The sequence below is a fragment of the Phaethon aethereus genome, assembly GCF_964289735.1.
Source record: "Phaethon aethereus genome assembly, chromosome: 5".
Lineage (NCBI taxonomy): Eukaryota > Metazoa > Chordata > Aves > Phaethontiformes > Phaethontidae > Phaethon > Phaethon aethereus.
Window position 1 is genome coordinate 68,638,704 of NC_138579.1, and position 14,250 is coordinate 68,652,953.

At 44.7% G+C, this 14,250-nt stretch overlaps 1 protein-coding gene across 1 annotated transcript; it reads right to left on the reverse strand.

Moving 5' to 3' along the window:
- Positions 1-4,483: 4,483 nt before the first annotated feature.
- FGF4 (fibroblast growth factor 4) lies at positions 4,484-9,586 on the reverse strand. The gene is made up of 3 exons (XM_082000464.1): positions 7,920-9,586; positions 7,007-7,110; positions 4,484-5,294 (listed from the first exon to the last, which is right to left on the reverse strand). Exons 1-3 carry the CDS (start codon positions 8,221-8,223, stop codon positions 5,118-5,120), a joined length of 585 nt encoding a protein of 194 aa, XP_081856590.1. The 5' UTR covers positions 8,224-9,586; the 3' UTR covers positions 4,484-5,117.
- Between the last annotated feature and the right edge of the window lie 4,664 nt (positions 9,587-14,250).

Consider the following 14,250-nt stretch of genomic DNA (forward strand, 5'->3'; position numbering starts at 1 on the left):
ATGAGACTTTGCGAAGAAATAATGATTCTCAAAATTCAGTTTGTCTTTAGCATGGGCAAGACGGATCTTCTAATATCATTCTCAAAGGGGATTGCAGCATTTTTTAACATCCTTGCGAAAAAGAAAAAACAATCATCTGCAGTTTTCAGGATTTTTTTTTATTTTATACATTTTTAATTATCTATAAATAGTCTTAAACCTGAAAAATCAATCTGTTCTATAGACAGCACTAGCAAGCTTCTTTTTAATGTATAATGAAACTTATGATATAAGAAATTGTTATTGTTTTATCATCAGTAATTGTCTGCCTTAAGTGACTGGCCGTAAGCATTTCTTGGCACAGTATTAAGCTATTTTTTTAAAGTAATCCATTTCAGAAACAAACAGTTCAGGGTAATATTTCTTGTTTGAAGTCCATAAATCATGGCTGGTGTGCAGAAAATCGTTGCTGTGCCTCCCTTTTGCCTGTTGTATTGCCTGAAAACAGCTAGGTATTACAATTTTGCACCACCCCATCCGTGCTTAGATTATTTGGTAGAAGAACAACAGGGGTGGTTTTGGTTTTTCTTTTTTTTTTAGCTGCAGACTGGCTTTTCTACGTTAAAAATCTGTTCTCGTCTGTGCTTGGCAAGCAACAATACTTTGTGTCATATAAAGGGAGCTGCGGTGTTGCAGGGAATTCCTTTTAACTTCCTTGCTGAAGCGCTTGCTAGCCTTTGTCAAAAGACTCCTCACCTCTTAACAGACTCTCTTTAATTGGCCACTTGCACGGTCGGTTAATGTACTGCGGTGGAAACCAAGTGGTAAAGTGTGAACAACCGAACCCGACACTATAAACTCGGTGACCGCTCCGAAACCCGTGGCTATTTATATACAAGGCAGCGTTTTGTCATGCTGATTTTTATTAGCACAGATTAGATACAGACAACCTGGGAGATGTCACGGATGAGTCAGAAAATGTTAAGCACGGACCATTTAAAACATGCGAGCCTGCAAACGAGCGATGGGGTTTGGAGCCGGCTCTGTCCATCAGCTGGCGAGCAGGGCACGGCGCAGGGCCAGGCTGGCACTGCTCCTCTTCTCTTTGTCCTGCAGGACCGGCACTGGACGGGAGAAAATGTGCCCGGCTTACGGAGGGGCTTAATCCGGCCTCAGGAAAGATTTTCTGCGGTTCTGTGCGGAGAAATGTTTGGTAGAGGATGCCAGGAGCACGGGGCGTGCCTGGAGCATGGCGATGCTCTCGGTCATCTCAGAAATGTGGCAACTCATGATGTAGCAGGGCCTTTTTGAGGAGGTTAAAATCCATTTTCACTTTTTACGCATTTCTTTTACTGTCTCCAAAGGCAACGTGAGGAAAGCTGGCTTAGCAACGGAGCAAAAATGGGTGATGCCAGAGGAGGAAGGTTTCTCTACAGTTCTCTGTGACATCTCAAGCTGCTCCATCTGCAGTGGCAACAGGCCCGTGTATTTTTGTGTGGGTAGGACCCCATGTGCAGCGTTGGTACTCTAGCTGCTATGAGCCTGCAAAGCCGCCACTCCGAAATCTCACCTTCCTAAAAGCCAAGTCTTGGATTTACCTCTGATCTTAAAATTGTAATTGTATGTCTCCCCAAGGCTGAAACAAATTTTTATCCCTGGCCATAATCTTTTGCTATAATTTTGGAAGACCTGGCAGTAATAATCTTATGTTTGTTCTTTGTTTATGAGCATTGTAAACAAAAAAGTTATGAAAAAAATAATATTATTTTATTATTATGTATATCCACTTGCCTATTTATTCTGGTTCTATTCATAGGAGCATTAAACACGCTGCAGTTATACTTGTCCAGTTAAAAAAAAACCCCACTTGTGCTATATATTTATAAAGCCTATACAACTTTAGAGAGAAATTTATTTTGCTCAGCGTGAGGGCACTGGACTTTCCCAGCTCATCTATTGCTTTCCCCTTTCTGGGAACAGGAAAAAGAGGAACATTCAGTGGAAAATGAAGGGGAGAAGTCTGTGTCTTGGGATCTGGCTTTCTGTTTTGTATGGCCCTTAGCTCGATAAACTCCCTTTGCCGTCAAGGTTCATAAGATCAAACCTGAATATTGTCATTCCCATTACATATCCTTCCCTAATCCTTGGAAGGGGGCAAAACTCAAAAGTACATAGATTTGACATGGTGTGCAGATGTGTGTACAAGTGCATATATGTGATTATTTATAAGTAAAAGTTGTCCAAAGAATCTTGCCATCAGGTGTTCTACAAAAGCACTTCATATTTCTACCTGAACAGGTAATCCTACAGTCTCTTGCATCGATGTAGTCCTACTTCACAGAGAGCGAGTGAGCAGCACCCATGCAATCAGGTTTCGTCTGTAACGTTAACATCGAGCGACGCGAACGCCAGAAGCGGTTTGCGTCTCTGGTCATTAATACGAGATGCTGCACGAAAAGCTGCCGTTGCCAATAGCCACGCGAATAATACAAGTAGGAATACCAGCGTGTGGCAGATGCCAGCGTGCGTATCTTTTACCGAGCTCGTGAAGCTGGGCTTTGCTGGACGGTTTCCAACTTCGGCAGGGTGAACTTTAGCTGAGTAAGAAGTCCAGGCTGTCACTCGTGAAGTCGCTGGCGTAGGTGCAAAGACTCCCCGGTCTTTGGGAAAGTGAAATAGCGTGGGGTTTTTGCCTTTTGTTGCAGGATGCATTCTCTTCTGAAGAGTTAAAATCAATACCAGGGTGCCATACATTGTAAACGCTTATCATTTATTATGCATTTAAATGTGCACAGCACATACACCACAGTCTTGAACAGCACCTGTATAAAACTACAGACAGATTCTGGTAAATGGTGAAAGCTCATACCATGTAACATTGTTATCAAGGTTTTATCACAATATTTCAAAGTTACAACAACTACCTCTGAATTTATCTTGTGTGAGGCTGTCGGTTGTGGATTTCATGGAGTGAAAGGTGACAAAGAAGAACCATTCCCAGAGAAAAACTTTGTGATCTGATTTTGTTACCTGAAATCTGGAACAAAATCATCGGTTTTCAGAGGTAGTGGTGATAATTACACAATGATTACTTACATACAGAAAACATAGAAAGTACAGAAATCCCCCAAATTACTGAAAAACCAAAAAATTAAAAATCCTTAGGCATGACATTTCCTAGGCACTCTTTCTTGATTTGGCTTCCATTTTCATAATTGTTATTTTTGCTTTGACAGCAGCTGGCTTAAGATCTGGTCCTGGTCTGCTCTGGTCTCACTGAACTTTGGTGAGTAGATTTTGTCTTCAAGGTCATGTATAAGTAGAGGATATGGGCAAGTCTATACCGTTACAAAGGAACAAAGGCTTTTGTGTAGGAATGTAAAGAGGGAAAAAAAAAGCTGAACTCAGATTTGCGTGCAGTCAGAAATAACTAGTTTAGACTGGAAGATGATCTGCAAACATCCTCTAAAGTCATCAAACATTGTGGTTAGTCTTGGTTCCCACTTAACGTATAGATGCCCCAAAGACGATATATCTTTTAAAGGAAAGAAGAAAGAAAGAAGAACGGACAAATGGATGTTTTTTGTGATTCCCCCATAATCAAACCTGTCTTTTCCTTCATCACATTAGAGATGTGAGTTACACTTGAAAAATATATAAAGAAAAATATAGGGTTACTTGATGACGATATAGTACTGCAGCCTGACAGCTGTCTGCAAATACTTTCACCATGATTATCCTTGCTAAAAGTAAACCGCTGGGTAAAGATAGCTCAAACGTGACAAGGCTCAAATAGGATGCAACCGACTCTATCCTGAATACTTTTGGCTACATATGGAAAAAAAGAGAGATTTGAGATTACAATTGTTCCCCCAGGCCCTTCTCAAGAACTGTAAGACCAAGCAGAAAAGCGTGTACCTTCCTTCCATGCAGATTTTGTTAGGAGACTGGCTTTGAGAGTTAGTGAGGTAGAAATTAATCAACTTTGTCAGGGAATGAGACAGAAAAAAGCAGCATATTTCTCCTTCCAAATACTGCACCAAAAATAATAAATAGTACAAAACAACCTCAGTTTCTTATAATCAATCTAAATTCTCTCTGTGGAACTTGTGTTTTCTATGAATCAGCAAATGCTTTTGCCTTTTAAAAACTCATGAGTATTCTAGAGTTTCACAAACTTTGAAAAATGAATGTAGTCTCCAAATGTGAAAGGGAATTTGATGTGAATAAGTTATAATTTGTTCATGGTAGCGTGTTTCACAGTGCGCCCATTGGGGGAAGAACAGATACTTTTTTCAGCCTAATGCAAAGCAATTGTATCAAATATAAGCATCCATTAAGGGTCACAAAAGATTGTACGCTCCTGTTTATCTAAATAGAAAAAAAAAACCCAAAACCAACCCTGCTGAGTTTATATAGGTGTTTAAGCCCCTCTACTGCCTGGCAGCTCTAAGAAGACTGACTGCAGGAAAGTTCAAAGTTCAGCACTGGCAGATCTAAAAACAGATTTGTGGGGTAGCTCTTCAGCACCGCGCTCTCTGTACTGAGGTAAACCGATACTGTTCCGATAAAATAGCAACGCCGCACAAAGGAGGTCAGGCATTGTGTGTGGCTCCGCGCTGGCATCCCACCCAGGCACCTCCACCACCGCTCCTTCTCGGAGGCCAAGAGCTTCTTTGAGAGTCACGGGGGATTTGGAAAACACACAAAGGAGAACAAAGCCACCATAACAAACAAACAAACACGTGTACAACGATAGACACCGTACAACACACAAACAGTGCAAAACATTGTAGTGTAGGAATTGAATTTCACCTGTTTTAGGACATGTAGTAGCAGCACACCTGTGATAACTTAGAAACAAATTAAATAAACCACAAAGCAGAAGTCTTCTACTGTTGCACCATGAAATGAAACACCTTGGGTTGGAGGTTTGTTTTGTTTTCAGAAATTAAAAAAAAAAAAAATTCAGAACTATAAATAAATTTTGTGGCAATATATACAGATTTAAATAATTAACTTAAATATCTTACACCTACTCTTGCATAAAACTCTCCAGTAAAAGTGCACCATGTTTCTTTTCCCCAAACGTGTTCTGCGTCTTCCCCTGTGCTGAGGTAGGTCTGAAGGGAGATGTCTCAGATTCTAGGAAGAAAATGTGTCACTGTCATTGTGGGAGATACTTTATTGCCTTTCTTTGTTCTTCCATTTTTGCTCAGGGCTATGTACATCCCGGGATAAATCCTGGATTCATAAGCATTGTAGTTGTTTGGCAGGAGAATCTCTTTGAATTTGCACTCGTCATTGAAATGGGTCTGAAATGAAAAGGAAAGAATAAGAGGGAAGGAATTTTAAACATCAGGTGCGGAAATATTCTTGCTACCAGGTGTAGAAGGTGTGCTGCGGGGAAATGTGCAGCTGATTCCCCCTCTTTAGTAATCTTTTGAAGTGGTTGCCCAAACAAAGCTTCAAACAGGACTCCGGAGTCAGAGGATCATTAAGGATGCTGTGCCCAGGCCGGGAGGGCAGGACACCCAGAGCTATGTCTGCGCACTTGAGGGACCGGGGCACATTTTAACAGAGCGGCAGTGAGGTCAGGCCCAAGCCCCATTCTGCTGCCCTGCTCATCTCATAGCTCAGGAATAAATTGCCTGAGGGGCTTCTGAAGAATCTGAATGCTAGCACTTTCTCATGTGACTTGAGGAGAAAGAGGCATTTTAAAGACACTCAGAGTGGACAATATTCTCTGCTCCTTTAGTTTTAAAATTGACGGAAGGGTTTGCATTCACTTATGTTAATGGATCAGGAAAAAGGGGTTGACAAAAGGCACCCTTCCAGTGAAGAAGTTTCATTTCCAAGTAAGTACAAAGAGGGACAGGTGTTACAAGTGTGTTATCTGGAGAGTAACAAATCAACTCATCTCTTTTTATTGGGCAAAAGCCTAGGATCTTTTAAGATAGGTCTCAGTCTGCCAAGCTGAACACTGCACTGGGAATTACTTTATCCAGGACACCAAAGCGGCAGTCTTCCTAAGAAATGATGCAAAGGGAGCTCTTGGACTTTGGTGACTGATTCTGCCTGGCTTTTATATAAGTCAAAATCCTCTGTAACGGGACTGATGACCAAGAAAATGATTCTGGATGCTTCATATCTTCATGTGAAAATGACCCAGTTAACTTTGACATAGTTTGGCTGTTCCTCAGCGTAAGTTTCTTCAAAGCATACTTGAGAAATATGAAATAGAAGAGCCATGAGTAAGGAAGGAGACCCAGGAACATGGGTTTGAAACTTATGATGATCACAGCAACTTATACAAAGGTGAACTCAAAAGCAGAAGGACGGCTCAACATTGGCAGAGACATGCACTGTTATTGTCCATCTCAAGTATATTTTGTAAGATGCCTCTATCTTTTCCAAAGATTCAATGTAAAAAAGGATCTGTATTGTCTCCTAGATCTGCCTTCTTATAAATAGAAGTACAAACCCTGGGGATGCTGAACTGTCATGGGAACAGACTCTCTGATCAAGAGCATTAACAGAGTGATCAATAGGTACGTGACAGGCACTGATTCATCTCACCATAAAGGATCATTTGTGGGTGCCTGGCTGATCACAACTTTCAAGTGCACTTTGAGAGATGGCGTGAGTGATTGCCATAACTGCTTAAGGCTGTTTGTACTTAAATAGAAGAAAGATATGGACTGAGGCTGGCCTGAGGCCTTGCCATACAAATGACTACTCTGTTGGTCTATGTGGTAGGCAAGATGGGTAACCGTGGTTGGGTGACTATAGTTTTTATGGAGGAACGAAGGAAGTGTAGTGCAAAAGGGTGGGTTTCTCTTCAAAATCTCAGTAAGCAGCATACCTGGGCAGCACACCTTCTCTTGGCAAGGCAGCAAGAGCTGCTCTGTCTTGCCTGACACAGAAGGGGCAAGGATGGGGCTTGGGCAGCTTTTAGCACCGTGCACAACTCTAACCCCAGCTGACCATGGTCCCCTCCCCAGACACACACTTGGTGGCTACTTACAGATCCATAGAGTTTGCCTTTGCTATTCATGGCCACGAAGAGTCCACTTCTAACACCAAATATGCTCACCACTCCTCTTTCCACAGGGGAGATTTCCAGCAGACCTACAGAGGAGACACAGGAATCAGGGGAACAAAGAGCTGTGCCCTGAAGGAGAGTGTGGTACCAGTGCTGCGCTCACCCAGAGGCTCCCATTCCCAGTGTGGTGTGGATCCCCATGCCCCAGCACTGCTGTGGGTGGCCACGGAACCCCAGCCTCACGCTCCACGTGCTGCCCCATGCCCCATGCCCCATGCTTGGACCTCTCTTCTTTTAGCTGAGTATCTATTTTTACTTTGCGCCCAGGCATCCTCCTGTTTAGACAAGGTTAAAATAAGCCAGAGTGTGCTTGGGGCGAATGAAACATTTGTCATCATGCAGCTTATATCCCCCCTCCCGGATCTTATTGTTTCAGTTGGATATCAGAGTCATGGGGCCACGGGGTTAAGTCCCCAGCAGATGCTTTTCAAGTTTGGGGGAGAGCTGGGCTCTCCCCGGCTCCGGCTCAGAGTGGGCGGCCCACGGGACTGCGAACCCTCCAGATGTTGAGGCAACCCTGACACCTGATGCCCGCCTGCGGCCAAGGGGACAGAGCGGCGCTGAGCAGCGCCGGTGAGCTCCTCCGGAGCGTCCGATGAGCTCCGCCGCGGCCCCGCTACACCCGTCGCCCGCCGCTCTCGGAGGAGCCACGGCGGGCAGCACCGCGGTGCCGTGGACGGGTGGACTTTTTAGCTCAGTTAGCGGTCTGCTGTTCACCCGCCCTCCTTTTAGCGCATACCGCTCTCCGGGGCAGGTAGAGAACTCCCCTTAAGGGCGGTTCCGCGGGCGCGGAGCGGCTCTACCTGCCCCGCCGCGGGGGTCGTCGCCGGCTTACTGTATCGGTTCTCGCTGTGGATCCCGTCGATACGGCCGTCGGGCAGGACCTGGATGTGGAAGCCGATGCCCACGTTACAGTAGAGGCGCCGCAACCGTTTGATGCCCAGGAGGTAGTCGCCGTCGCGGGCGGCGTCGCGGCGCTCGGCCGGGAGGCGAGCGACGGAGCGGGCGAAGAGAGCCGCGTCCCAGCGGCGTTGGCGGGGCCCGGCGGGGAGGTGACCCGGGGGCGACCGGCCACGTACCGCCCCTGGCCACAAGAGCCCCAGGAGCAGCGCCGGCAGCAGCGCCGCGGGGAGAGGCATCCCGGTTAGGGGCGCGTAGCCACGGGCCGGCGGCCGGTCGCTCCGAAAATACACTCGCCCCCCCAGCTCCCACTTTATACTGAGGTCAAGGGGGGGTGGGGGGGGAGGAAAAAAAAAAGAGAAAACCAACAAAAACAAAACAACAACAACAACAAAAAAACACCAAAAAACGAGGCGGGGGGGAGGGAGGGAGCCCCGCTCTCAGTCCCCTGAGGATCTGCGGTTTCCCTGGGCTGGCTGCATGGAGAGGAAATCCCGGGAGTAAGAGCTTCTGAACTTGATCTCAACTCCAGGAGTCTTGTCTGAAGTGCTGATCTTCTTCTATAGCTGCTCAGCCATCGCGCTTTAGCCCTAGCCACGATATTTATATATCCATGTGCGTTGGTACCTATTACATCACCACCTACTGCTGTCTGCTGCAGCCCTCCGGTTTAGCTGAAAGCCAAATTATCACCCCTAGATGCTTAACAACTCCAAAATGTCTTGAAGCGAAAGGTTGAGCAGCACTGGTGTTAAACAACAGGGACAGCACAAACTTTTAAAAAGAAAAGGTCATGTTTTGCGTTCATCACAGCAGCTTCCTTCTATCTCACTTCTTTCTTTCTTTTCCTTTCCTCTTTCTCTCTTTCTCTCTTTCTCTCTTTCTCTCTTTCTTTCTTTCTTTCTTTCTTTCTCTCTTTCTCTCTCTCTCTCTTTCTTTCTTTCTTTCTTTCTTTCTTTCTTTCTTTCTTTCTTTCTTTCTTTCTTTCTTTCTTTCTTTCTTTCTTTCTTTCTTTCTTTCTTTCTTTCTTTCTTTCTTTCTTTCTTTCTTTCTCCCCCCTTCTGTCTTTCTCTCTTTTCTCTCTTTTCCCTATTTTCTCTCTCTTTTCTCTCTCTCCTTCTATCTTTCTCTTTCTTTTCTCTCTTTCTTTTCTCTCTTTCTTTTCTCTCTTTCTCCTTCTTTCTTCTTTACTCTTCTTTTCTTTTTTTTCCTCTTTTTCTCTTTCATAAGTGCTTACAAATGCTAATGCAGGACACAAAAATCAAAGAATGCCCAGCACACTTTCCCCCCAACACAATGTATGACTTTGTGGAAATCTGTGGAATTTCGGCTTTTGCTGTATCCAGGCGACATGGTTTACAGTTTGCTGGATGCAGAAAAATTCCCTTCATTAAAAGCCAAAATAGTTGTTGCATGGGAGGTTTAAGAAATTAAAAATTAAAGAACTGGGGGGGAAGTTAAAAAAACTAACAAAGGAAAGGGCCAAGGCTTTAATACGGAAGAAAACATTTAGAGAGGCAGCATGTGCTCAAAAGTGGTAATAATGTTTTGATTCTAAATATCCCTTTAAGAAATCAGAAAGCACAGCCTTGCTGTGGAGTACAGGACCTGTGGAGCTCCCTCTTGGTCACTGTGCTAGTAGGGGCTGTAGTGACACGAGTTTATTTCTGCCCATTCATGCAAGTATTGCTGCGCTTTTTAACGCTATGATTATTTTCTAACCTTTACTATGCGTGCACTTAGATGTTGCTGTTGTGTCTTAATGATGCAGTTGTTCTCAGGTAATTGCTTCGTCTGGTTTAAGTTCATGAAAATGAAGCTCCGTATTTAAAAGTAGAAGTTTTGACCCCATCAGTCTAGAATTACTTTGCTTAGAGCAAATCCCATATGTTTTGTCACCTCCCTTAGCTTAAGCCTCGGCCCTCAACAGGTTTTCAGAACCAACAGGTGAGGAGACATTAGGACAATTTTGGAAGGTCCTGAATTAATACAAAAGTGTGTGTGGGGGGCAGGGAAGTGGTTTGTGACTCAAGTCCTTTATAGCCTGAGGACAGTTTAGTCTTTCACGACAGTAAAGCTCTCCTGCTGTTCCAGCAAAGGATGCGAGAGAAAAGAGAATTGCCCCAAGCCAGATGACAGCTCACCTAGGTGCGAAAATCTCTGACCTTCGCTAAACCTGAGCAAACTTAGATGATGTGCTTTTATTTCTTCTTGTGAGGTGCATATACACAGTGTATGTGTGTGTGTCTCTCTCCTACCACACCTCTCAGGATGGAAAAGAGACGCCACTGTGTTGTGAGTGATTGCAGTCTGGCAGAAGACTCGTAGGTGTAGCCTTGTCTCAGTGGCAAACAAGTTAATTTCTGTGTGTGTGTGTTTGGAGACAGCAGAATTTAGATTTTTCTCTGTGGAGTTTTACAGGCTGGTAGATCCACTGAGGTCAAATGCACAGACATTTTACTACATTTCCGTTCGTATGGGGTCCATCCAGACCCCTCTTACACCTGACAAGCCCAGTGGATCAGTGCTGGATCAGCAGTTTGGAAACTGCCCTGGTCTGCAGGGGCTGTGCTGGACACCTTGTCCTTTCCCAGGGTCCTTAGAACAGCGTGATCCCACCTCACTTCAAATTCTGAATTATTTGCTGTTAGCAAACAGCAGTGGATGAATTTGGGATCAAGTTTATTTACCCTCTGAAGCATAAGGCCAAGGAGCGGTACATCTGCCAACACACCTACCCAGCAGCAGCAATACAGTCTAACGCCTACAGCTAATGAGTCAGGGCCAGGTCTGCTTGGCCTTACTGCCACGGACAGCGATTGTCCCTGACCCAAAAAAGCATGAATTCTGAGGCCTTAGTCCTGTGAATGTGAAAGTACGTTAGAACTCGAAGTTAGAGATGTGCACTGGAGGCCCAATGAGCTGTGGTACCTTCATCCCTCTGGGATGTATGGAAATGGGTCCTAAAACACCCTATTAGGCTATGTGTGCATATGTTTGCAAGATCAGGTTCTAAATGATTACACAGGGCATCCAGAACATCAAATTACATAGCTACAATATCACTGATGAATAAGGGAACCTACAAGTACATTGTTAAACTTGTTACAGTATTAAATGGCACTTTTCCCACAAAGGCTTGAAATTAACTTTTCTGAGAGGAAAAGCAACAAGTTTTTAGCTAAGAATGAAACTATGGGGTTCGGTTTCATTTTCAAATTTTATATATTCATGTGTGTGTGAACTTGTGTAGAGTCTACCTTTGAAACACTTGTCTTGATCCTTCAAAGCTCTCTGATTGCCGAACTGTTCATACCTGTGAAAAATCCATAGGGATGAAAGCAAAGCAGAATTGCAGCATTTTCAGTTTGCACCAGGGGTAAATGACAGGTGGAAGCTGCTGATCTTTGGGGTCTTCATGCTGCAATACAGACATTTCCAGTTGCAAATTAAGGTCACAGGAAACCATTAAAGCAGTATATTCCCTATGGAAGCCATGAAACTGTGTCAGCAAGGCTCTCCAACATGCCATCAGCTTTCATGCAGTGAAGGGGAGCTGGGTGTCTCCAGATCATCCCACAATTATTCTTCTGAATCTTCCATATCGTGCCATGCTCCACTGCTGTATGTCCCCTATGCCTAGTGTCACATACACTTCCACAGTAATAAATTAAATATTAAAACAGGTAAAACGTCTTCATCTTTGTATTGGCTCTGTTCCCTAAGAAGCATATGTGGATGTCACAGTTCAGACAGCTCTGCTTTCCAAATTCCTCTAGGCTTAAAGTATAAAAAAGAAGAAAGGATTCACAGAATTCAGGTCCACACCCAGGTTCAAGCCCCATATCATGTATTCTGAAAGAAAAAGGGAAAAGAAGGAAGAATCTGGAATAACTTTACAACCTTTATGGAAGTAAATTCTGCAATTGCATTGGCACAGCAGTCATCTGAACTTGGCTCTGTGTCTATATCTCTAAAGGGGTCTAGGTCCACAATTTAAAAATCAGTTTACATATTTATTAACCCCAGTAAACAGATGTAAATGACCCTGAAAGATATTGCTCATGAGCTTTTCTGCTGAAGACAAATATTGTACTGAGACCCTTTGATCTGGAAGTATGGGGAGTGGACTGGAAGGGGCATGGAGAAGTATATTGTTAGGAAAAAATCCCTTTCACCATGTTTGCATGCTATGAAGACATGGTAAAAAAGCAAGCTCGCACCCCAGCTCCCCCTTTGCGTACGTCCCTTTTAATTATGACTATTTTGGAAGACAACTACCCAGCGATCTGCAGAAGGGACTCGCCTGAGAAAGCTTTCTCACGTTCACGTCTGGCTGCCTCTCTGTGTGAGCAGGGGCTGTGGTCCCGGGAGAGAAGGCTGGCTGGAATGCAGCACGGTGCTGGGGGCCCAAGCCCCGAATGGCCGGGGTCGCTGGGAGACCTTCGCCATCCAGGCCTCTGCTGCCTGCATAACACACATACCCACACACTAGCTAGCAAGTCATGTGCACTGGGTTTTGTTTTTTTTTTTTCCCCTCTGTTTGCAGCTGGTCTATTTGATCTCTGTGTGCCTGGGCTGTTTGCTGTTGTGAACATCTTGCCATGATCAAAACCTTATTATCTCGAGTGATGTCGTAGTGTTAGATATTGGAAAAGGGCAGTGGAGTATAGCGGCAGGCAGCTACAATAGGGGGCAGATAACAAAGGCACCAATAACCTCTCTCCAGAGTATTTGGATTGATTCAGTGAGAGGACTGCACGTCACTTTGCTTGTGATGGGTATGGGCTTTTTCAACGGCTACTCCCTCTGCTGCTGGTGAGCTTGCGCAGTCGTGCATCTCTCTGTTTCTCCGTATAAAGCAGAGATCAGAGAAGGCACGACTGCGTCCACCTGCGTGGCTCCTCTAGGTCTTCAGCACCTTAGATCTTCCGATTCGCACGTCCAGCTTGTGACTATGCTGCTCACACACCCCCCCACTGCTGCAGGGATGGGCGCCAGGCAGCTCCAACTGGAAGATCAAGCCACAGACATTTGACTTTCTGTGAACTACATTCAGTTCTTAGCAGTCTTTTTCTCGGCTTCTGTGCTTGATTTGTTCGCTTTATTGCTTTTGAGCTGTAAGGCAGCCATTCCTGCAACATCAGCTCAAAGGTGTGAGGTGGTGGTGTGGTGATAGCGATCCTCTGGGAGACCCGAGGCCATTAGCCCAGCAACCTGATGTGGTCATGGCAAGCCCTTTCCTTGCTCTGCTGGTCCTTGTCACTGGCTGACATATGAACAGCTCTCAGGTGAAGAAACACGTCTGGACAATCTATTATATCCTCTGATTCTCACCCTGTTTCTGCAGGCTGCAGCTTTGCTCCATGCTTTTCTTTCACTATGGATGCCCCACAGCAAAAATTCCCAACCCTGCTGTCACTACCGCTCCATATTTCCAGCCGTTTTTGCTCCATTGGCTTTTGTTCTGTTATCAGCTCTTTTTGCTGCATGCGCTTCCTGTTGTCCTCTACCCTCTCCCTTTTTCTGTAGCTGTTCTACTCTCCTCTCCATCCTCAGGACAAGATGACAGGCTTACAGAAACAAACGCCCTTCATGGAAGTTATGGTCATGGTAAAGGATGACCAAATAACACCCAGATCTTAACTGCAGGGTTGAAGGATGTGTCCTACCTGGTGGATCTTCTGCAGTCATGGTGCCACTGCTTACTTGAATGGGTGAACTATGGCTGGCATAAAAATGAGCTTTGGGGAGCGATGTCATGAGAACCAGCTAACGAAGGAATTCTTAGCAGCCTTAAATTTCTCTCTGATGTTGTGATTAGTATCAGTTTCAGAATTTTCTTCAGATGCTTTTCTGTGGGATGGTAGAATGGGTGGAAAACACGGAGGATCTGAGGACTCCTCAGGAGCATCATTGGAGTTTATATTATTGAAGAGTAGGATTCAATGGGATGGGAGAATGGAAATGTCCTAGGAAGTCATCAGTCAAGCCAGATCATTTTTGAGGGCAATCATGTTCTGAGGTCTTGTCATAGCCTCACAGCTCTCATCCTCATGAAGTTTGAACCAAAGTTTGGAAGGGAAGTCTGCTAAGAACCTAGATGGAGAAATCTGTTCAGAGGGCTCCAGTTATTAATGTAGGTCTTTTTTAGAAAACTTAGTTCCCAGCCCGGCTCATTCTTATGCTAAAACTCACATGCTTATACTTTCATATTCATTGCTGACATTTCTGCATATGCTATTTTGTTCTTCCTTGTCCTGTAT

Bases quoted from the DNA above. Each gene is read 5' to 3' on its own strand.
- FGF4 (XM_082000464.1), bottom strand. From the start codon at position 8,223: ATGCCTCTCCCCGCGGCGCTGCTGCCGGCGCTGCTCCTGGGGCTCTTG. The intron at 7,111-7,919 runs GTAAGCCGGCGA...TCTCCTCTGTAG, and splicing joins CCACAGCGAGAACCGATACA to GTCTGCTGGAAATCTCCCCT. The intron at 5,295-7,006 runs GTAAGTAGCCAC...TTTTCATTTCAG, and splicing joins AAGGCAAACTCTATGGATCT to ACCCATTTCAATGACGAGTG.